At 35.0% G+C, this 24,459-nt stretch overlaps 1 protein-coding gene across 3 annotated transcripts in view; it reads right to left on the bottom strand.

Annotated features, from left to right (window-relative positions):
* Positions 1–24,459, bottom strand: part of SS18 (SS18 subunit of BAF chromatin remodeling complex) — an 84,285-nt gene that overhangs the window by 9,753 nt on the left and 50,073 nt on the right. The window contains exons 6-10 of one of the 3 annotated variants that reach the window (XM_028098339.2): positions 16,300–16,467; positions 15,541–15,645; positions 12,402–12,494; positions 11,572–11,694; positions 9,161–9,294 (exon numbers count right to left, since the gene is read on the bottom strand). In XM_028098339.2, the coding sequence (XP_027954140.2) occupies positions 9,161–9,294; positions 11,572–11,694; positions 12,402–12,494; positions 15,541–15,645; positions 16,300–16,467 (623 nt within the window). The remainder of the gene's footprint in view (positions 1–9,160; positions 9,295–11,571; positions 11,695–12,401; positions 12,495–15,540; positions 15,646–16,299; positions 16,468–24,459) is intronic. The other 2 variants (XM_028098341.2, XM_028098342.2) reach the window with 2 other exon arrangements.

The following is a 24,459-nucleotide window of genomic DNA, read 5'->3' as shown; positions in this document are numbered from 1 at the left end:
ATAATAAATGTTAAAAACAATTTCCTTTCCTTCACACAAAGGAAAATGATACCAGATGGAACTATGAATCTACCATAGGAATCAAGAGGACCAGAAATAGTAAATATATAAGATTTTTTACTATTTAAATATCTTTAAAGGATAATGGCTTTTTTAGAAAAAATAAATTCCACATACTACAGAGTTTGTAACACATGCACAAATAAAATTTATAACAATAACACAAAGGTTGAGAAGAAAGAAATGAAAATAAACTACTGAAAGGCTTTATACTATACATAAGGTGGCACAGTATCACCTAAAATAAGCTACAAGAGGGGCGCCTGGGTGGCTCAGTTGGTTAAGCGACTGCCTTCGGCTCAGGTCGTGATCCTGGAGTCCCGGGATCGAGTCTCGCATCGGGCTCCCTGCTCAGCAGGGAGTCTGCTTCTCCCTCTGACCCTCCCCCCTCTCGTGTGCTATCTCTCTCTCTCATTCTCGCTCTCTCAAATAAATAAAATCTTTAAAAATAAATAAATAAAATAAAATAAAATAAGCTACAAGATGGGTGAACTTTGAAAACATTACACTAAGTGAAAGAAGGTAATCACAAAACACCACATATTGCATGACTCCATTTATCTCAAATATCCAGAATAAGAAATCCATACAAACCGAAAGTAAACTACCTGTTTCCTAGGGCTGGATGTTTAGAGAAAAATGAACTAAAAAAAAAAAATCCCATTGAATGGTACACTCTAAAATGGTGAGGTAATTAATGGTATGTGAATTATATCAATATAGTTTTTTTTAAAGCAGGAAAAAGGTTCAAAATAAGACCAAAAAAAGAGAGAATAAAGAACAAAATAAAAGAAATCAAGATGATAGATTCAACCAAATCCATAATCACATAAAACATAATGTTCAAAGCCCCTCCACTGAAAGTCAGAGATTGTAAGATTGGATAAAAAAGCAAGACTTGACAAATGCTGCCTTCATGAAATACAATTTAAACATAAAAACACAAATACGTTAAAAATAAAAGGATAAGGGTGTGTGGCTGGCTCAGTCGGTAGAGCATGCAACTCTTGATCTTGGGGTTGTAAATTCGAGCCCCACATTAGATGCAGAGATTACTTAAAAATAAAATCTTTAAAAAAAAATAAAAGGATAAAAAAGATATGTAATTCTATCAATAATCCAAAGAAAGTTGGTGTGGCTATATTAAAATCAAAAAGATCTCAGAGCAAAGAATATTATCACAGATGAAGTTATTTCATAATAGTAAAGGAATAAATTTTTTTTAAATTTTATTTATTTGACAGAGAGAGAGAGAGAGCACAACCAGGGGTGCAGGAGGCAGAGGGAGAAGCAGGCTCCCTACTAAGCAAGGACCCCGACACACAACTCGATCCCAGAACCCCAGGATCATGACCCGAACCAAAGGCAGACGCTCAACCGACTGAGCCACGCAGGCATCCCATAAAGGAATAAATTAATCAAGACATAAAATTCCTAAAAATGTATAAAACTTAAAAAGGTAGCATTATGATACATGAAGCAAAAATGGATAGAACTGCAAGGAAAAATAGACAAACACAATTATAGCCAAAGATTTAATATGTTTTTCTCAATAGAAAATCAGCTAACATATAGGAGACTTGAACACTATCAACCAACCTGATGTAACATTTATAGAACATCCTCACAGACCATATTGTGGGCCAAAAAGTATGTCTCAATAAATGTATAAAAATTCAAATTAATTAATGTTGATGGAATTATGATGATGGAATTAAATGAGAAATCAGTGACGTAAAAATATGTGGAAAATCGCCAAATATTTGAAAACTAAATTATACACTTCTAAATAACAGATGGATCAAAGAAGAAATCAAAAGCACAATCAGAAAATATTTTCAATTGACTGAAAATAAAAACACAACATATAAAAATTTGTGGGCTGTAGTTTAAGAAGTACTTAAGAGGGGAATTTACAGCAATGAACACCTAAATTAGGAAGGAGGGCAGTTCTTAAATCAATGGGAATTCAGCTCTTACCTTAGGAAATAGGAAAAGAAGAGCAAATGAAACCCAAAACAAGCAGGAGAAAAAAAATAATAAAGGAGAGGGCAGAAATCAAGGAAAAAGAAAAACAAACTGGGCTGGGGGGGTGCGGGGGGGAAATCTGTAAAACAAAAAGCTGGCTCTCTGAGAAGATCAATGAAGTACATAAAAACCAGTAGCCAGATTACTTGGGGGGGGGGAAGAGAGAGAGAGAAGATACACATTACCAATATCAGAAATGAAAGAGAGAATATCACTACTGATACTAGAGATACTAAAAGGATAAAAAAGGAATCATTCGACAAAACAAATGAAATGGACAAATCCCTTAACAAATACAAGTATCTCCTCAAGAAGAAAGAGATAATCTGAATACACCTATGTTTAATAAAGAAAATAAATTTGTAATTAAAAACCTTCCTGCAAAGAATATCCAGGCCCAAACAGCTTCACTGGTGAATTGTACCAAACATTTTAGAAGGCATAATATCAATTTTACACAAATCCTTCAAGAAAACTTAAGTAGGGCGCCTGGGTGGTTCAGTTGGTTAAGAGTCTGCCTTCGGCTCAGGTCATGATCCCAGGGTCCTGGGATCGAGGCCCACATCAGGATCCCTGCTCCTCGGGAAGTCTGCTTCTGCCTCCCTCTCTCTCATGAATAAATAAAATCTTTAAAAAAAAAAAAAGAAAACTGAAGAGGGGTGATTTCCTTCTAACTCACTTTATGAAGCCCGTGCTATTTTGATAACAAGACCGGATAAAGACCTTAAAAGAAAACTAGAGTTCAATATCCCTCATAAGTATAGATGCAAAAATTCTTTTTTTTCAAAGATGCAAAAATTCTTAACAAAATTTTACCTGATCAACTCCAACAACATATAAAAATGATAATAATACATCATGACCAAGTGGTTTATCCTAGCTATGCAAGACTGATTTAAAACTTGAATATCAAAGAGTATTATTTAACATACTAGATTAAAAAAGGAAAGCTATAATTCCTTCAAAAGATAAGAAAAAATCATTTGACAAATTTCAACATTCATTCCTAATAAAAATTCTCAGCAAACTAGGAACACAGGCAACAACCTCTACTTGATAAAAGGACACCTACACAAACCCTACACATCTTATATAAGGCTGAAAGGCTGATTGTTATCCACCTAAGATTAGGAATAAGACAAAAGATGTCCAACTATTTCTATTTGACATCATATTAGAGGTTTTAGGCAGGGATAGATTAAGGGGGAGGTAGGCAGAGCATTCAGATTATAAAGGAAAAAAATAGTCTTTATTCACAGGCAACATGATTTCTATGTGGAAAATCTTAAAGAAATTTTTCTTTCAAGATTTTATTTATTTATTTGTCAGAGAGAGAGAGCACAAGCAGGGGGAGTGGCAGGCAGAGGGAGAAGCAGGTCCCCCATTGAGCAGGGAGCCTGATGCGGGACCCAATCCCAAGACCCCGGCGATCATGACCTGAGCCAAAGGCAGACACTTAACCAACTGAGCCACCCAGGCATCCCAATGTGGAAATTTTAAAGGAATCTACAAAAAAACTAACAGAAATAATGAGTTAATGTTAAAGTTTTGGTAAAATGTCAATAAAAATAAACTATACTTTTATATAACCAGCAATTAACTGTAAGTTTAAATTTTAAAAAATTTACATTATCAAAAATATAAAATACCTAAAATCTGACAAAAATCTATATAAGACCTGTATGCTGAAAACTACGTAACACCGCTGAAAATAATTTTAAAGGGACATACACCATGCTCATAGGATGGAATACTCACTGACATCATGTTAAGATACAGATGTCTCCAAATCTATACATTTAAGGCAATCCCCAAAGTATCAGTAGGCTTTTGTAGAAAATGGCAAGCTGATTTTAAAATTCATATGGAAATGCAAAAAACTTAAAATGCCTAAACAACTTTGAAAAAGAACATAGTTGGAAAACTCACAACATCTAATTTCAAAACTTACTATAAAACTATAGTAAAATGACAGCATGGTATTGACACAAAGACTGATAAATAGATCAGTCCAGAAATAGGCACAGTTAGGATTTTCAGCAAAGGTTCAAAGATAATTCAGTAGAGAAAGGATAGCCTATGCAACAAATGGTGCTCAGAAAATTAGCTATCCATTTGAAAACAAAAATACAAATTTCAATTTGTGCTTCCTACAAAAATTAACTCAAAATGGATTATAGACTTAAATGTAAAGTCTAAAAATATAAGGCTTCTAGAAGAAAGAATTAAGAGAAAATCTTTGTGACTCTGGATTAGGTAAAGATTTCCTACATATAATATCAAAAGCATGATCTATAAAAGAAAAAGTTGATAAATTGGACTTCATAAAAATTTTAAAGTTCCTCTCTTCAAAAGACAATGCTGAAAGAATGAAGGGAGAAGTCACAGACTGGAGAAAAATATTTGCACATCATATACCTGATAAAGGACTTGAATGTACAATATAGAAAGACCTCTCAATACTCAACAGTAAGAAAATAAAGAACAGAATTTTAAAATAAGCAAAAGATTTGAGCAGACATTTCAGAAAAGATACATAGATGGAAAATAAGCACATGATAAGTCATTATCACTGGTCCTTTGGGACATGAAAATGAAAAGCACAATGAGCTATCACTATACATGCTTGTCAGAATAGGTAAAACTGAAAAGACTGAACCATCAAAAAGTATCAAATAGTACATTTTTAATATGTGCATTTTATGGCATGTCAATAATACTTCAGTAAAGTTGACCCATCAAAAAGTATCAAACAGTACACTTTTAATATGTGCATTTTATGGCATGTCAATAATACTTCAGTGAAGTTGTTTAAATACAGAAGGGTGGAGAAATACAATAGTCCCCTCTTATCCATGGTTTTGCTTTCTGTAGTTTCAGTTACCTGTGGTCAACTGTGGTCCAGTATCAGAAGATCCTCCTGACATATCAGAAGGTCAACAGGAGCCTAACACTACATCACCGCGCCTACGTCATTCCCCTCACCTCACCTCATCACGTAGGCATTTTATCAGCTCACATCATCATAAGAAAGGTGAATACAGTACAATAAGATATTTTGAGAAAGACCACATTTGTATAACTTTTATTATATTAATTCTTTTATTATTCTTTATTGTTGTTCATCTCTTACTGTGCCTAATTTATAAATTAAACATTATCTTAAGTATATATGCATAGGGAAAACACTGTATATACAGGGTTCAGTACTATCTGTGGTTTTAGGCATCTGCTGAGGGTATTGGAACATATCCTTTGTGGGTAAGGGGTGGAGCTACGATAAAGCAAGGCAATGGAGGATGTTACTATTTTGAAAGATTTATTTATTTATTTTAGAGAGAGGGCACAAGCCGGGGGAGGGGCAGAGAGTGAGGCAGGGAGAGAGAGAGAGGGGAAGAAGACTCCCTGCTGAGCCCAACACGGGGCTTGAACTCACAACCCTGAGATCATGACCTGAGCTGAAATCAAGAATCAGATGCTCAACTGACTGAGACACCCAGGCGCCCCAAGGATGTTACTATTTTAGATAGGTAGACCATGAAGGACTCCCTGATATGACATGGTGACAGATCAGAGCAGAGATTGGAAGAAAGTGAGGAAGGAAGCCACACACTGGTTCTGAGGCAGAAATATACCTGATGTGTATGAGAACAGCAAGCAAGCCAAGGTGACTGAAGCAACTGAATGAGGGCAGCTATAAATATAGAGATGAGGTGGTGGAACAGGTGGGGGGGCACAAGTCATACAAGGCTTTGTAGGTCATAATAAGATCTGGCCTTCACTGACTGAAGTCACCACAGGGCTTTGAGCAGTGGCTTTAAAAGCATCTAATGTTTTTAAAAGATCATTCTGGGTCCTATGTGGAGCATATCCTATAGCGGAGCTAGGATGACAGCAGGAAGACCAGGAAGGAAGATATTGCAATAGTCCAAGTGACTGACAATTGGAACTTTGACTTGGGTAAGAGCAGGAGATTGTAAAAAACAGCTACATACTGGACAGATTTTGAAGGAAGAGGTGATGAGATTTGCTGGTTGACAAGACGTAGATCTGCAAAAATGAGGGGAGCCAAGATGACTCCAGAACTGAGGAACTGAAAGAATCAAGCTGCTGTTACTGAGATAGAAAAAAATGATGGAGAAGCAACAGCCTCTAGCAATGATTTCTCTCTCAATTCTCCCCCTCTTTTAGATCATCCTGCACATTGCTACAAGAGTCATCTGCCTAAACCACTATAATTATATTACTGTTGGATTAAGAATCTATATTAGTTTTCTATTCCCTTCACTATCTTGAAGAGGTGAACTACTTTCCCTAAAATGAAAAGACCAACAAGCATTTGGGTTGGGGGATACAGATAAGGTGAAACCCATGATGACTGTGGAAGACTATTAACACTAGAGTAGCTAAGATGGTCCCCTCCTCATAGCCTTTTCTAGTGGGGAAGAAGATATGGCTGGCATCTATCCAAATGTTTTTATCTATAGTACCATCCCAAATTCCTAAGTAGTTCAGGGGGTGGAATAATTACAATAAAAGAGGTAAGTATATCATATGTCTATCATATATACAATACCACACATAATATCACATATGTTTACCAAGTGCCAGGCATAGCTAATATTTTATATGTATCATTTAAAACCCTTTATAGGCTCCAAATGATGTCAGGATAAAGTCCAAGTCCCCTAACATGGCTTATAAGAGTCATTCTAATCTAAACTTTAACTTCTCTCTCCAATCTTGCCTCTCCCTCCCCATGCTTCTGCTTTACTCAACCACACTACCTTAATGTTAGTCCTTTGTGAATACACTTCTTTCTGACTAGAATACCCCTCCCTCCTCTATGTCTACTTGTCTAATACCTACTCATCCTTGGGCCCTCACACTAATACAATACTTCCCAAAGAACATTTTTTCTACTGTCTACATTAGGAGCCCACTTCCACAAAAATCTTGCCTTTCTTCACCCAGGTATTTCTCACACTATATTATATCATCTGCTTATTTGTCTGGATCCCGTCTAGACTTAAGTTCACAAAGGCAGAATTTATGTTTATCTTATTTCCCAATGTACCCCGATTTTAGGTATCTAGCATATAAATATTGCTCAAGAAACATTTACTTAATGACTGACGTTAAGCTTAGGGGATTTAGAAATATGTCATTTAGGGAGAATATGGTTAATTCAGTCCATGACATGCTAAAGTTGACAGAAATAGCAAGACACCCAAAGAGAGATGTTCCATACACAGCTGAAAAAAATGGAGCTGAAGTTGGGTTGCAAAGGGTGGGCTGAGGGTACTGAAAATAAAAGACTGGGTGAATAGAGAGACCAAGAAAAACAACGACCCAAGGATTGATATCTGGATAAAAGAAAGATGAGAAACAAGTGAAAAAATAAAGAAGGAATTACTGGAAATATAAGAGAAACAAAAAAAGCACAGTAATCAGAAGCTAAACAAAACCATTCAAGAATGAAAATAGGAACATGTGTCAAATTGACTTTACAAGAAAGACCAAGATATTTAACTGCTCCACCAGGGCGCCTGGGTGGCTTAGTCGGTTAAGCATCTGATACTTGACTTCAGCTCAGGTCATGACGTCAGAGTCGTGGGATGGAGCCCCGGGTCAGGCTCCATGCTCAGCAGAGTCTGCTGGAGATTCTCTCTCTCTCTCTCTGCCCCTCCCCTCACTCTAAATAAATACATAAATACATACATACATACATAATAAATAAATGAATAAATGAATAAATAAATAAATAAAGTCTTTTAAAAAAAAGATTGCTCCACCAGCCATAGGGACCATTCTGTTTTACTCCTTTAGGACCTAATATAGTGTCCAGCACATATAGAAAATTAATAAATATTTGCTGACTGAGGGGATAAATGATCAGAAGCTCACTTTTTAAAAAGTTAACTTGTAAATTAGAATGAGCCTAAATCTTGCTGTCAGGAATCTTGCCCTGAGTCATTAGCCAAGACTTTTTCACTTTTAAAACTTAAATAAAATGCCTACCTCATCCTTTGATTTAGTATTAGTGGATTTTTTTGAAAAAATATTACTCATTTGTCCTTACTCTTTTAGTTTAAGTCTCTTCTAACTCTTTTATCTTTATCACTGACATAGGAAGTGTCAGTACAAGGGGCAGTGGGCTTAAGAGAGCACTGATAAAAGAACTGCTCACGCCCCAAGTTCTAATTAGTACTGCACTGAGTTGTTCCTCAACCAGATCATCACGTACAAAAAAAAAATAACCTATTTTGGGTAGCTTAAGTAGTGAGCAGACCAGATTATCCTCACTAGAAAGTCATGAGACAATACTGAAATCAATCTAAACAAACTGCCAACTTAATAAATCATTTTCATTATAATTTAGACTGCATATAGTAACAAGATTCACAAAACAATGATGTGGCACAGATTATTAAGTCTGAAAGTTTACTGATAAAAAGAAGGAACTTAAGTAAATCCTAGGTTCAAGAGAATACAGTCATCTTAGAATGAGATATGTCTCTACATATATGAAAATAAAAAGAAAGAGAACAGGAGATAAAGATTATTAATACTTGAGATAATGAATATGTGCATGAAAGGAGGCATCAGAGACAGGAGATGAATATGAACTGAAAGAGGACGGACATCAAGGATGTGGAGGAAGTGCAGTGGATATGCCGCAGTTAAGATGAGAACTATGAAGAGCACTGACACAGATGGACTACAGGTTAGTAAACAGGAGGGAGATCAGAGAAATTAGGAGCCTTAGAACAGAGAATGGTGTTTGTAATACCTACAGGAAGTCTGCCTGGGGAAAGACCAGAGGGAGAGAAAGAGAATATGAATGAATATGAATGAATGCTGGTGCCCAGAGATAAGACAAGTTTTATATGTTACTGTAACTATGATCAACTCTGCTAGCATTCTATGAAAAAGACTTAAAAGTAAATTTTTTTTTGTTAACTCATATGCTATGAACAGGAGGAGGGAAAAATGAGCCTTCAAGTGAAAAACACCCTATTGAAGACTGAACAAACAATGGGGCAGTCAAACAGTTGGCCAAATAACTTACCTGGTCATATCCATAAGGCCTCTGCTGTGGCGGCTGTGGTGGTCCAGGCTGTGTTGGTCTATAACCCCCATACTGCTGACCTTGTCCTTGTGGATAGTTAGGGTACTGAGGACCTGGACCACCCTGCGAAGGACCTGCCAAATAATTAACACAAACAAAAACCCAGATATAAGCATAACTCCCCGAACGGTTTAGAACTAGATGCTATTATGTTTTTATATCTAAACAAAAAAGGATAGTTTGGCATCCTGATCTTCTCAAATACTTTTTGAAATAAATTCCACAGGTTGTAAGAGTGGAAATATTGTAAGGATGCCACCATGTATAAGATGTTTTGATTCGGTGTAACTAACTAGTAAGCTATGTGTTAGCCATAAAAAAAATTTTTTTTTTTTAATGAGTAAAAGAGACTCAGGAGTTGTGAAGCAGGTTAATTCTATGGTATTTAGGAAATTCATCTACACCTCTACTAGAAAGTAACCAGTATAAGCAACAGATAAAAGAAGAAGCAAGAAGCAGATTCAAATTAAAATATAGAAATAATTTCTAAATAAAGTTTGGGAATGAATGATATTTATAGCTGTATGACTCTAGATTTATACTTGCAATCCCCAAAAAAATCACAAAGAAAAATTTTCCATGTAAATTCTAGATTTATATTTGCAATCACCAAAAGAATGCTTTATGTTCTGCATTGGTAAACTTACTATCACAATATTTTCAAACCAAAACTAAAGAAGACTTGAAAAGCCACAGGTTGCATGTGAAAAAACTTGATTCAAAAGTTATATTCTGTGTACCAATCACCTTTAATACTTAACCCATAAAAATGAGTGATTTCCAATTCCAGAGATGGCAAGGGACTAATTTGGCTTGCCCAACAAATATGTCTGTTTCATAAATCCCACTACTGCCTATTGTAAAGAATGCTTTATAAAGCATAAGCTGAAAAGCTTTGACACTTAAATGTTTTCTATCATAGCCATTCAAAATCTGCCACTAAAAAAAAAACTGATGGCAGAGGAAAATGTCAAAAGAGAATAAATTTCCAAGCGTAAATAAATTCCATCAGTCTATTATTTATTTAATTATTATACATTCAATTTTTAAAACTCTAAATTTTCTATTAGAAGAAAGTACGACAACAGAAGCCTATGAATAAGCAAAATGGGAACTTCTTTGGGATTTCCAATGTCTAACCAAACAGCATTTAATTACTTAAAGTGAAAATATTGTTTCATTTACTCTTTCTTCCCATTGACAATATTTGTATCAATGAATTTACTTGATTTAACCACACCATATTTGTTTTCATGTAAACACAGTAAAACCAGAATACTTATTTAAAATACAGATTTTCGATGGTCATGAAACGAAAATTGCCACTTGAGAAGAGCAAGAAAGTGCCCTTGTAAAAACAAGAAATCCATGGAATATTTCTAAAGTCATATCTCAAGTTAGGGAACCAGAACTTATCAGTTTGGGGGGAAATACCTGGCTCCCAATACCTGACTAAATTTTAATGCATACTTTGAAGGCACAAGAGAATTTCAGCCTGATCCTGGTTCTTAGATTTGCAATGACGGGTAGAGAGAGGTGCCCATAGTAATCAGAGTTTAAAACTAATGGATAAAAACAGTGACATTACTGACGTAAAAAAGAGACCATGTTAGCAAGAGAAGATGTCAGATTAATAAGCCGTTACTTCTCTAACATTAGACCCACACTTTCCTATATATAAAGTAGTGACAGTAGCTTAAAATTTAAGAATGAGATATCAGGTCCTTATCATCCCCCACTCCCTATCTAATGAAGTTATTGAAAGCGAGATATCCAGCTACTAGATCTTATAGTGAGTATATAATAAGAAAATATGGCTACACTTCCCCAAACGCTATAAGATACATAACAGCAATAAATACACCTCTATGGATGTGTATATTGCTATTTAATCAAAGAATGACAAAAACATTTTCTTTATGCATTCCAAATAAATCTCATTTGTACTCTAAAAATCAATGTTATTTTTCATAGTAACAGTCATTAGTTTTAGAAATAAATTTGCTAAGCGGATTATGTAGATAAGGCTAATAATCACCCAATTCATCAGTTTTCCAAGCACATACAAAGCTACCGGGTGGTCATGAATGCCAAAGAAGTTTAAGAATTCATTTAAGAACTCATTTTAAATTGATTACATACCTTACCTTTGGTCAATGAACCATCTCTAGTTTATGTTTCTTTTTAAATGAATTACAAATTTTCCTGAGGAAAACATTTTAAAGAAACACTCCAGTAATAGACTGAGCTAAAGAACTGTTAGAAAAATAAACATTAAATATTCACTTCAATATTTCAAAGAGCAATCATCACATTTTTTGTGACAAAAATAAACTGCAAAAAGCTATTACCATAGCCCTGCTGCTGTCCTGGATAGCCCTGCTGCCCCGGATACTGCTGTTGCTGGGGCGGATATCCCTGTTGGGGAGGTGGTCCTTGGTAGGCATCTTGCTGTTGGCCATATTGTGAATTTCCTACAGGATAATTGGAGAAGAGAAAAAAGAAACTGAGAAGTTCGCTTAATTAACTTTTTTACTCTAAGATGCATAGCCAACAACACAAGAACAAAATGAAATGCCATATTGATTTTTGAAAGTTAACAAAACAAAGAAAAAACTCAAACCAAACAGAAGGATTTCGGCCAAACAAACTGCAGTTAAAGCCAATTTTGCAAGGTTGAACTGCAGCATTTTCAGCGTCTCTGCCATACGAGCATTACATTTACTGGAACATCACAGTCATAAGATCATGACTATGCTAAATAAAATAAAAAAGACAAAATTAAAGACAGCTACAAGAGCACACACTAGCTACACAAGATCAGCAAGCTGTTTCCTAAAGGCACTATACTTATATGTAAAATTATACATATGTAAACACACACAAGAAAAAAAAATTGGATCGATGGATTTGTGTTCAAATAGAAAATTTCCACTGAGGAAAAATTATTTGTAAATGTTTTAGTCTTTTTATTGTTGTTAGAAATGGCAAGTCATGGTTATACATTTTAAATATTTGTAAGGAAATTATTTTGAATGTTCTGGGCTCCCTGTAACTTTCAAGACAGCCAGCAACTAGTATTCTACAAGAGCTTTGCATGGGTAGAAGTTGTCTTATGCAAGAATTTGCATTCCTGTAGAAGGGGATATATATGTGTATGTGTGTGAAGGTATATAGATACCTCCTTCGTAGTAATGTTGTGAGGAATCCTCATAAGGCCTATCGTAGCCTTGTTCAGGATACGACGGTTGCTGATAACCGTAATCATTATGACCTACATCAATTCGACAAGAGACAGGAAGAAACGTTAATGGCCACTGAGTGAAAACCCTAAATATATTTAAACTTTCAGATAAAATTGAAAAAAAGAAAAAGAAATGGAAATACATAAAAAATAATTTCATTTGCATTAGCCAAATATTTACCAATGTGATTGTTTTCATATTGAGATAACGTGCAAATTTCTTAAAAGCAAAAAACAGTAGTTTTAGAAACATTACACTTAGTCTTAACTGATAATCCTCATCAAGGGGGGAAAAAAACTTTATCTTCAATTTTTTTTTTAAAAAGAGAATGAAAGCATTAGGCCTTTCACATGTAAATAACTTGAATTAGAATGAACAAAGAAAGCAATTATCACATTTTGTCAAACACCTGTTCTGCTGGTCGCCAATTCCACAGCATATGCTAAAACAATGCAAAATATAATAAAGCTCCATAAGTTTTTTCCCCTGAAAGAAACTGAAACAAATTTTTCACATTCTATTTACTTGCATAAAGTATATGTATCTTATAAAGGTATTTTCAGATACAATATTATTGCTCAATGCTGCCATTCTAGAAGCCTTTAGAAAATATTTCTAGAGTATCATGAACATACACCTTCAAAAAATTAATACTGTGTCAAGTACTAGGGCACACCTTTAGTTTTAAGGCTCAATAAATTTTATGACTGGACTTTAATGAAAATCAATAGTCTAGTTCTTTCAACTAAGTTGCACTAAGAGAATGCAGGAAATAACGTTTCAGTTAGCTAAAATCTAAACTAAATTTTAAAAGAATACCTAATTAAGAAGAGGAATACACTTATGAATAAATGTTATATTCAGTGTTCTAGGATTCCAAGGTTCCCAAACCACCTCATAAATATCCACATTAAGGGTTGGCAAACTATGGCCTGCAGTATAAATATGGCCAGTGGCCTGTTTTTGTATATAAAGTTTTACTGGAACACAGGCATGCCTATTCACATTTTCTATACCGGTTTTCATGCTATGACAAGGCTTCAGTAGTTGAGACCAAGACCTATGGCCTGCAAAGACTAAAATATTTACTCTCTGGCTCTTTACCGAGAAAAGTTTGCCAACTCCTATCTACATATTTACTGGCATAAATATCTGAATGATAATAAGAAAATATCCAATGCTGTTTAAGAAAATTGTTGTTATAGGGCGCCTGGGTGGCTCAGTTGGTTAAGCGACTGCCTTCGGCTCAGGTCATGATCCTGGAGTCCCGGGATCGAGTCCCGCATCAGGCTCCCTGCTCAGCGGGGAGTCTGCTTCTCCCTCTGACCCTCTTCCCTCTCGTGCTCTCTATCTCTCATTCTCTCTCAAATAAATAAATAAAAATCTTAAAAAAAAAAGAAAATTGTTGTTATAAATGGAATACTCTACGTAAATATCAGAAAAATTATTAATATACACCTATGCAAAAATGATACCATTTAGATTTTTAAATCTCCTGATGTGATAAATAATTTACATAACCTTAAAGATCTGATATACATAAAAATAACATATCTATCTATCTTGGGTAGAAAGGTCATATTTGCAACAATACACATTTCACATTTCAGGAAATACTCAGGACCAAAATAACAATGTCAAATTCATCTCAATTATGTAAAATCCATTTTAAAAATTAAAACTACTGTTTACTTTCAACATTTACTTTCAGACTTCCTAATACATAAAATCTGACAAACTAGATTTCACTTCTTTAAAATACCCACAGTCTATAAACATACTGAAGTTTTTCATTTAAAAAAAATCTTAATATCTACATATGAAAGAAAAATGAAAAAAAAAAACTCCAACATGCTGACTAATTCAGGGCAAGAAAACCTGAGATTTAAAAAAGATGTCATTTTCTAACAAGAAATATTCATATATATCATCACTAACGAACAATTATCATATGCAAAATTCTGCAGATGAGTGAATTCTCTGCCTATATAGGCAGAGCCTCTTCAGTAAAAACCAAAGTCCTTAAACCGATATACCTTTATACTTTATACATTAACAAAAAAAGGCAAGCTAAATGATTTTTTTAAATACACCAGGTTATATCTTCTTAACTAGTCTACATTAGCTTTGAGTCGACAGTCCCAACACTTTAGCTTTTAATAGTTTCTCCAAGTTCCTCTGTTAAGTAGTTCACCTTAAATATACGAAGGGAGCTTACTGGATAAATGAAGATTTTGACAAAGCCTTTCATAATAATACAAATCATACTGTTATGTGAATAGCTACCTCTAATTTATCACAGTTTTATATGTTTGGATTATTTTTTCCTCCACAATGTATCATAAAATTTTCAAACATACAGAAAAACTGAAAGAACTCTACAGTGAAAGCCTACTTATGCTTGGGTCATTACCAAGTGCAGTACATCTTTAGTGACCACTTTTTCACAAGCTACCTTCCCACTAAAAAAAATACCATTAAACTAAATAATTAAAATTAAAATCTTGTTTCCAAATGCTTTTCCTATCCTATCAACTCTATACACAGCTGTATCATGGATATAATACACCTTCCAAATTTTTTCAGATGCAAATGCTAATGTATATAAACCACAGTTCTTTGAGAAGTACTTAACATTAACTGAAGTGATAAAACCTGGAAAAATACTCGAAAACTAGATCTTCCATGTATTTATACCATGAATAAAAGTAAACCAATGGGTGAATTTTATAGTATGTGAATTATCTCAATAAAGCAGTTATTAAAAAAGTTAAGTAACATTTGCTTTGGTTCAAATGAACAATTCAAAACATAAAAGGATCCTCTTTTATAGAAGAAGGGATTCCAATGACAAAATGTGATTCCTGATGGTACTAATATGGAATATATAAACAAAATATACTTTGAAATGGATTATAAACTAATGCGATCACTGGTGCTTTTCTTAAAGTGTTTCTAAATTTAGAAGAAACCTATTGTTAGTTTCTTCATCCTCATTAAAATGTTTTGAACAGCTATCTACATTAATCTTGGGCAGGGATAGAAAATGGGAAAATTAACATTAGGAGAGATTACCATCAGGGTAATATTGCTGGTTCATGCCTTCTGGAGGACCTTGTCCACCATGACTGTATTGGTCCCCATAATAGTCTTCCTGGCCTGAGTACTGCTGTGGTGGGCCTGAAAAACCACAACCAGTCAAGAGGTAAATAATTTGTTCTCTAGGTCATCAAAGGCTTTCTTTCTAATCTGATATCATAAGAGATTATTTCTCACCTGTAGATTCCCCTCCCATGCTCTGGCATTTGAGATACTTTTAACTATTCTTATACACACACACAGATACACAAACACACAGCAATACCACATTACATTTCACAAAAATTGTTACGACCATACATGCAGGAGTATCTAACAATATCAAGTTAAAAAAACAAATATGACTTCTTAAAAAGAGGTTCAAACTAGTGGAAAATTATCTTCTTTTTGATATTAGAGCAGTTTGGAATAAACTAGGGTTTGTTTCTGACCATATATCAAGTAACTTTTCAAAATTAAAACAGTATCTTCTGTTTATATTAGTGAGCTTTTGATATAAAATTTAATTATATAACCTTTTCCCAGGAAAGGATAAAAGAAAGCTGTGTAACAGGAAGTTCCTATCCACTTCATGACCCCTACTATATCCACCACCTTTTAGAAAAAAAATATGATAATCATAAAAATCAAGAAACAAAAAGCCCTGACTTTGCCTACATGAAAAGTTTATTAAAATAAAGTCTTTCAACTACTGTTATTTATATTAAGCAGGAAATTTCCCAAATGTAATCTTACCCTGTTGAGGTGGTCTATAAGGAGGAATCTGCCTCTGACCCATCATATGATTGCCTTGGTTAACTTGACCCATCATTCCCATAGGGGGCTGCTGGCCTTGATAATGCTGCCCACCTCCCTGTGGTATATTGTATTGCTGAGAAGGAGGCTGCTGATGCATCATTGGACCTGAAAGCAGACAAAAAATTATGCACATAATTTTTATGCATATAATTTTAATACCTTAAGAGAAATGCAAAAACCTTGTCATATAACCCCCAAAATATATAATGTATTGTAATGAAAACTGACCTCAAGTAATAAAAACAAATCTTTCAATTGAAGTTCATATGCCAGAAATAATCTGCAAACAAAGGAAAACAACTAACCCATTGTAGTTGATTTAAAATCTCCTGGAAGAGTATTCTAGTAATTTCTTAAAAAGCAAAGTGAATACAATGTATGAACGACCTGAATGTATTTTTTTTTATTATATACTATATAACATTTATCTACACAATTCTTCTGGGAAAAACAGAATCCTTAAGCTATACAAGAAAATACACCAAAACAAAGTAAACTTCACAAATTCACACAGCAAATCAGTGGTTCAAGGGAAAGAAATCTGATTTCTGGATACCGATTTTTTTCTCCCTTTTTCAATGCCCACTCGTTTCATTATATAATGGTTAATAGGGAAACTACACACTTATAAATATACTTATATCAGTGGAATTTCATAAACTTTAATTTTAGGACAGAATTTTATCTTTTTTTAAAGATTTTATTTATTTGAGAGAGAGAAAGAGAGCACAAGCAGGGACCAGCAGAGGGAGAGGGAGAAGCAGGCTCCCCACTGAGCAAGGAGCCCGACATGGGACTTGATCCCAAGACCCTGAGATCATGACCTAAGCCAAAGGCAGCCGCTTAACCGACTAAGCCACCCAGATGCCCCAGGACAAAATTTTAAAGGGTCTTCTTTCCCTTTTCCAACTGTAAGATTTATAAATGAAAAAAAGCTTCCTGAAATCAAAGGGCTGTAGTGCTTCTTAATAAGTTCTAACACACACACAATCAAAAATACCCAGGCAGAAAACTGTAATAAGGCACAGACTCAGATATCAGAACTACAGTCTCCAAAGCAAGCAATGCTGAGGTTGCCAAACTACCTATAGAATTCACAATGGCAATAGTAAAATATATCACATGAAACAATCAACAATGGCCATAAAGTCTGTGTTGCCATCCAACAATGTAAAGAGCTCCTCAGAGGTTCACTGGGTCAAGTTATGGTATGGAGAACTCATCATTCTACCATTATAACCATTACGGTCTCAGAAGTATGTATGAGTCATCCCCTAGTTTACTGCTTAAACAGCTACGTACTCCTCCATTACAGACTTATGGACAATTTAAGTACAAAAGGAAAGGATTAGAGGGCTGAGAAAACTTTTACAGGCAAAATTACACAGATGAGCCAAAAGCTCAGTTTATTTAAATAAAAGTTAAAACAAAACATGCTCACGTCTCTTTTATTGACGTCTTTTTTTTTTTAAAGATTTTATTTATTTATTTAGATGAGAATGTGTGCACGAGCAGGAGTGGCGGGGGTGAGGGAGAGGGACAGAGGGAGAAGGGGAGGGAGAAGCAGACTCCCCTTTGAGCAGGGAGTCAGACAAGGGGCCAGACCATGACCTGAGCCAAAGGGAGACGCCTAACTGACTCAGCCAGCCAGGTGCCCCTCTGCGCACTTCTTAAATATATTACTGGCCTACAAAAGCAGCAACATTAGCAGGAAGAATTTAACTCTCTTCCAATTTGAAGAACTGTATTATCTAAAGTATTTTATCAGAGCTCTTTTTCTATTTGCCTTCTTTCGCTTTTCTACTTCATTTCAAATCCATTTTCCTTCTAATTTTATCCTAAATATAAATCTTTCAAAGGTTACTCTAGGACTTTTCTTTCAACAAGGAAAAAAAACTCTTAATAGTAGGGATAATATGGCTCAGTGGAAAATGGAACACTGCCAGACACACTTTCACACTGATTTCACATAAACTTCAAGCACCAGAGGTAAGGATCCTAATTTCCAAGTTTTTAGCTAAGGAATGCAAAGATCAAGATAATCAACTGGGAACCAGACAAAACACAAGTTTGAAACTAGTTTAATTGAAGTTTTAAAACTGAGTGGCTCAGACGGTTAAACATTGGACTCTTTTTTTTAAAGTTTGTTTTTGTTTTGTTTTGTTTTTTGTCAGAGAGAGTGAGCACAAGCAGGGGGAGAGGCACAGGGAGAAACAGGCTCCCCACTGAGCAAGGAGCCCGATGTGGGGCTCGATTCCAGAACCCTGGGATCATGACCTGAGCCGAAAGCAGACACTTAACTGACTGAGCCACCCAGGCGTCCCTAACCGTCAGACTCTTGATCTTAGCTCAGGTCTTGATCTCAGGGTTGGGAGATGGAGCCCCTGGTTGGGCCCACACTGAGTGTGGAGGCTGCTTAAGATTCTTTCTCTCCCCCGCCCTCCCATCCCAACTCGTACACACATGCACACATGTACTCTCTCCAAATAAACTAATTTTAAAAACCAGTTTAATTGAGCTTATAATTTTTAAAATATATTTTGTATATAATAAAGTATTGAACACTAGCATGTATAATTTAATAGGCACCACGATTAGACATTTCTATAATTCATTTTCAGTAGATGAAGGTTTTGCCTTGACTCTCTTCTCCAACACTGATTAAAGACGTCTTGTCTTACAGAGGTTTAACTATAAAACTAATGCATATAATATGCATTGGAATCAAAATTTAAAATAAAGGAGGAAGAAAGCAAAAACATAATAGTGGGGGAAATCCAAAAGGATACAATAACAAAAAAATTCTAAGCTTTGCACTAAAGAAGAAAAGTAATTCTAGCTTAAGCCCTAGATAGAAAAAACCATGCCACTTGTGCTTTATCTTTTGGGACTGTCAGCAGTTTCAATCCCAAAGAGCTCAATTACCACCCTTCTTTTATTCTCTGTCACTTCCCTCCCTCTGAGGATCCACAACATCAGTCAGGATCAAGCCTAAAACCACAGAGAATGGAGAAGGATAGCATTGCTAACACATGATGTTTTTTCATCTTTTTCCTTGAAGCCTTACCCCTTAAAAAAAAATTACAACTTCAACTCTGATTGTTTAAGAATAATATTATTTTCCTTATGACAATGAAATATGCTATACTGGCAAATGTCTATTATCCCTTGAGACACTAATGGAAATGAGAGCTGAATCTCAAAAGGTTACCCCAGAATAAGTTCTAAAAGTCTGTACTACAGAGGAAAGACTACAAAATGAGTCTATTATAACCATTTTCTGTAAACAAGGACATAACTCATTACTGTATGGCTTAAAAGTTATTCTTCATCTTTTACATAAATCATTTTTATGCTAAGATGCACTACAAAGTGTGATATTACTTACACAAAGATCTTAATGTCTTAATTGTCTACAATACAGTTCATGCAAGTGTTTCCAGAGGACATATAACAAATGTTCATCACAACATTATTTCTTTCCATTGTGAGTTATATACCGAACAGATATTCTCTAGAAACAATGTCCTATATCTTAAACATATGTAAAATATTCCCAAGTCACCACGTTTTATATTACTGGAATTCTTTGCTCCAGTGAGATGGTTAATACTTAGCTGTATCTTAAGTTATTGGTCAAAAAAAGAATATTTTGAGACTCAACCAGAAAGATAACATTAAGTTTTAATTAATCTGTGAAAAATTTAGTTATATAATTTTTTAAAAATTCTGTATATATACATACACACATATTTATTCATACATCTTCAAATGCAAACCAATACACTAAAGCTTTATAAATCGTATCATTAATCTATGAATTATTTTAAATAAAGGTTAAAATGACAGCAAACAGTTAATGAGAACTTAGTAGAGGCCAGGTACTAAGTTAAGAGCTTTCTGTCTACTATTTATTCTCCCAAATCCTATGAAACAGGTAATACTATCATAAACTTTACAGGTAAGAAAATGTAATTTAAGGTTTACAAGCATTAAGAATCTTACCTAGAGTTGCACAGCTAGTAAATGATGACAACTGTACAGCCATGCTCATAACCACTATGTGTATCTCCTCTCCAAAGTCAATCATACCTCGCCCATGTAGTATCTCCAGGAAAACAGTTCTATGTAACATTACTTATAATATACTATCAATAATATATACATATATATACACACACTATAATAGTGATAACAATGCTTCTATATGAATAATATACTAATATAGTATATAATATGTACTAATATAACTAATATACCATAAAATAAAAATCCTAAAATGCAAATCTCTTCATCCCACCTATATCTATATGTTATAAGAATTAGACTATGAAACTGCCTAATACCCTCCAAGCCTAATTTCCAATTCATATTTCACCATCTATTACTCCCATTTTACTACTGTTCCTTAACGTTTTAATCTCAAACGAAACCATTTTTAGCTCTCATTTGAAGGTACTACCAATATTTTATTTGCAAGAAAAAAATCCCTCTATTCTAGCAAACGCAATTTGCTAACCCACTATCTATTAAATAGCCATTTAAAATGAATAGGATTGGGGCACCCGAGTGGTTCAGTCAGTTAAGCATCTGCCTTCGACCCAGGTCATGATCCCAGGGTCCTGGGATCGAGCCCCACATCAGGCTCCCTGCTCAGTAGGGAGCTCTCTCTCTCTCTCTGTGTCTCTCTGACAAATAAATAAATAAAATCTTTAAAAATAAATAAAAAATAATTTTAAATTAAAAAAATTTTTAAATAAAACGAATATGATTTTTTACTTACCTAAAGTGTACATCTGTCCTCATCAAGAGTTCATAATAAGGCATTTAGATACAATATCAAGGATAAAAGAACAACCAACTAAGAAAATCCCAGAAACTTAGTAGTCACTGTAACTAATGCAAACTTAGCTGAGTTTCCTAGCAGCCAATGAAAAAAACAGAAGCATGATAGATTGCAGCTAGTAAAAAGGACAGTTCATTAAGAGAGACAAATTTTTCATAACATGTAATTTTTAGATAAATTTTCATTTAAGTATTAAAAGTATTAAAACATACTAGTACCAATAACTTTTGTTGTTGTTTCTTCAGTAACACAAACTATCCTTATATACAGTTTCTTATATTAACCATTTCTTTTTTTTTTTAAGATTTTATTTATTTATTTGATAGAGAGAGACACAGCGAGAGAGGGAACACAAGCAGGGGGAGTGGGAGAGGGAGAAGCAGACTTCCCGCTGAGCAGGGAGCCTGATGTGGGCTCCATCCCAGGACCCTGGGATCATGACCTGAGCCGAAGGCAGACGCTTAACGACTGAGCCACCCAGGCACCCCATATTAACCATTTCTTAAAGCTGTGATTTTTGATCTTGTGTGATTCTGTCCCCAGGAGACATTTTAGCCAATTCTAGAGACATTTTTGGTGGTCACAACTGATAATGAGTGGTGGTGCTACTGCCACCTACTGGGTACCAGACAGATATACTGCTAAATATCTCACAAGGCACAGGACATGCCCCCACAACAAATTACGCAGCTCAAAATGTCAACAGTGTTGCGTCAAGAAATCCTGGATTCTCAAGAGCATAATCTTAAATCATAGCATCTCTACAAACTAGTCTGGGAATTAGATTATGTATTTAGCTTTCTGGTGACTGAAAATTTTTAGAAAAGGGATGTATTGTTTAATAAATCCCAAAAAATAAAAGATTGAGCAATTTCTTACAGTCAGACCTCTTACACAGTTTCAACTATACTGTACAGGAAAACGGTCACTGCTAAGCATCTATAGTAATCAACTGAAAGGAACTCCAAAAACCTAAGTAGAAAGCAATGGAGATGGGCTACATTAGAACACACAGCTTTGTCACTAAGCAGGAAAGCTGGAAACTTAAAACCATCTGGCACTGAAGAAATTATCCTCTCCAGAATAATTCTGAGGGAATGGACTGTGTATAAGAATGACTTGTTATTGTTAAAATTTAATTTCTAAAATTTAACCCTAGAGATTCTGGTTTAGCAGGTACAGGACGGGGAACACAAATCTTTTTTAACAACTACCCCAGATGATTCTGATCCCCGTAGTCTCAGGACCACACGCTGAAAAAGAATTCTAAGAGAAAGAATAACCAATCATCCACTTTTATCTTAAAAGAAGCTAGATTATGGTTCATATAAAATGTTTAAATTGGAATAGAACTGTATCCCAGAGGGTACTTAAGATGTTAGCTATAAAATGAATCCAAAGGAGTTTGTTATAAATATATCAAAACTCATCAAATGATACATTTAAGACCTACCCATTTCATTGTATGTAAATGTTACCGAAAGAAAAAAAAATTTAAAAAAATAAAATTTTAAAATGTTAAGCCCTAATGATATACAGACTGAGATGCTAATGGGTAAAGTATACTGATATTTGCAAATTACTCTGAAATGCATTTTGAAAAATATGATGCATTGATAGATTAGTAAATGAACAGATTTTTTATTTAAAGATTTTATTTACTTATTTGAGAGAGAGAGTGAGAGCACAAGCAGTTGAGAGTGGCAGGCAGAAGGAGAGGGAGAAGCAGGCTCCCCGCTGAGCAAGGAGCCCGATGGGGGGCATACTCAATCCCAGGACCCTAGGATCATGACCTGAGGGCAGATGCCACCCAGGCACCCCCAGACAGATAATAAACAAATTTAGTAAAATACTAACTGTAGAATGAAGGTGGGAACTATACAGTTACCATCCTTCAAGCTTCCTGTATGTCTGAATTTTATATAATCAGGTATTGGGAGAAAATTTAAAAATTAATCCTGGAAGAATATATAAAGAATTCTCAAAACTCAACAGTAAAAAACCAAACAATCCAACTAGAAAATGGGCAAAAGACACAATAGAGACATTTCACTCAAGAGGATATACAGATGGCAAATAAGCACATGAAAAGATGTTCAGCATCAGCAGCCATTAGGGAAATGCAAAATAAGACCAAAGTGATTTATCTCTATACATTTTCAGAACAGCTAAGATTAAACAAAATATACTGACAATACCAAATGTTGACAAGGATTTGGAGAAAGCAGATCTCTCATACATTGCTGGTGAGAACGTAAAATGATACAGATACTTGAGTAATCTCTCTGGCAGTTTCTAAATAAACTAAATGTACACTTACCATATGACCCAGCAACTGCACTCCTGGTATTTATCCCCCCAAAAATGAAAAGTAAAAAAAAAAAAGTGGGATGGCTGGGTGGTTCATTTGGTTAAGCACCCAACTCTTGACTTCAGCTCAGGTCATGATCTCAGGACCATGGCATTGAGCCCTGTGTCAGGCTCCCCACTCAGTGCAAACTCTGCTTCTCTCTCCCTCCCCCCCCGCCCCTCCCCCTACTTGCATTCTCTCTCTCTCTAAAATAAATAAATAAATCTTCCAAAAAAATAATCTTAAAAAAAAAAAACAAAAGGGTGCCTGGCTGGTTCAGTCAGTGGAGCATGCAACTCTTGATCTCGGCGTTATATGACTTCAAGCCCCACACTGGGTAGAGTTTACTTAAAACAAAAAACAGAAACAAAAAAGGGAACACTTTTGTCCAAATAAAAACACAAAATTGTACACAATGTTCATAGCACCTTTACTTGAAAAAGCCAAAAACTGGAAACTAAAATGTCCCCCAATTGGTGAATGGTTAAACAACTCTACAATACAAACAAATGAACAACTGATACACGCAACAACCTGCAACAAATATTAATTATGTGGAGTAAAACAAGTCAATCTCAAAAGGTCTCATACTGTACGATTCTACTTATATAACATTCTGAAATTGACAATTATAAAAATGAAAGAGTAACAGTAGTTGTAAGGGATTAGAGATGACTGGGGAGGAAGACACATAGCATCTCTCTGTATTACCTTTGTAACTTCCTGTGAACCTGTAATTATTTCAAAATTAAAAGTTTTTTAAAATGTATAATGGGGCACCTGGGTGGCTCAGTCGGTTAAGCATGTGACTCTTGATTTTGGCTTAGGTCATGATCTCAGGGTGGTGGGATCAAGCCCTATATCTGGCTCCATGCTCAGCAGGGAGTCTGCTTGAGAATTC

Source organism: Eumetopias jubatus, unplaced genomic scaffold (assembly GCF_037043125.1).
Source record: "Eumetopias jubatus isolate StellerSeaLion01/CBP00866 unplaced genomic scaffold, mEumJub1_p1.0 scaffold_16, whole genome shotgun sequence".
In the NCBI taxonomy this organism is placed as follows: domain Eukaryota; kingdom Metazoa; phylum Chordata; class Mammalia; order Carnivora; family Otariidae; genus Eumetopias; species Eumetopias jubatus.
This window is presented reverse-complemented; position numbering and strand designations above follow the sequence as displayed.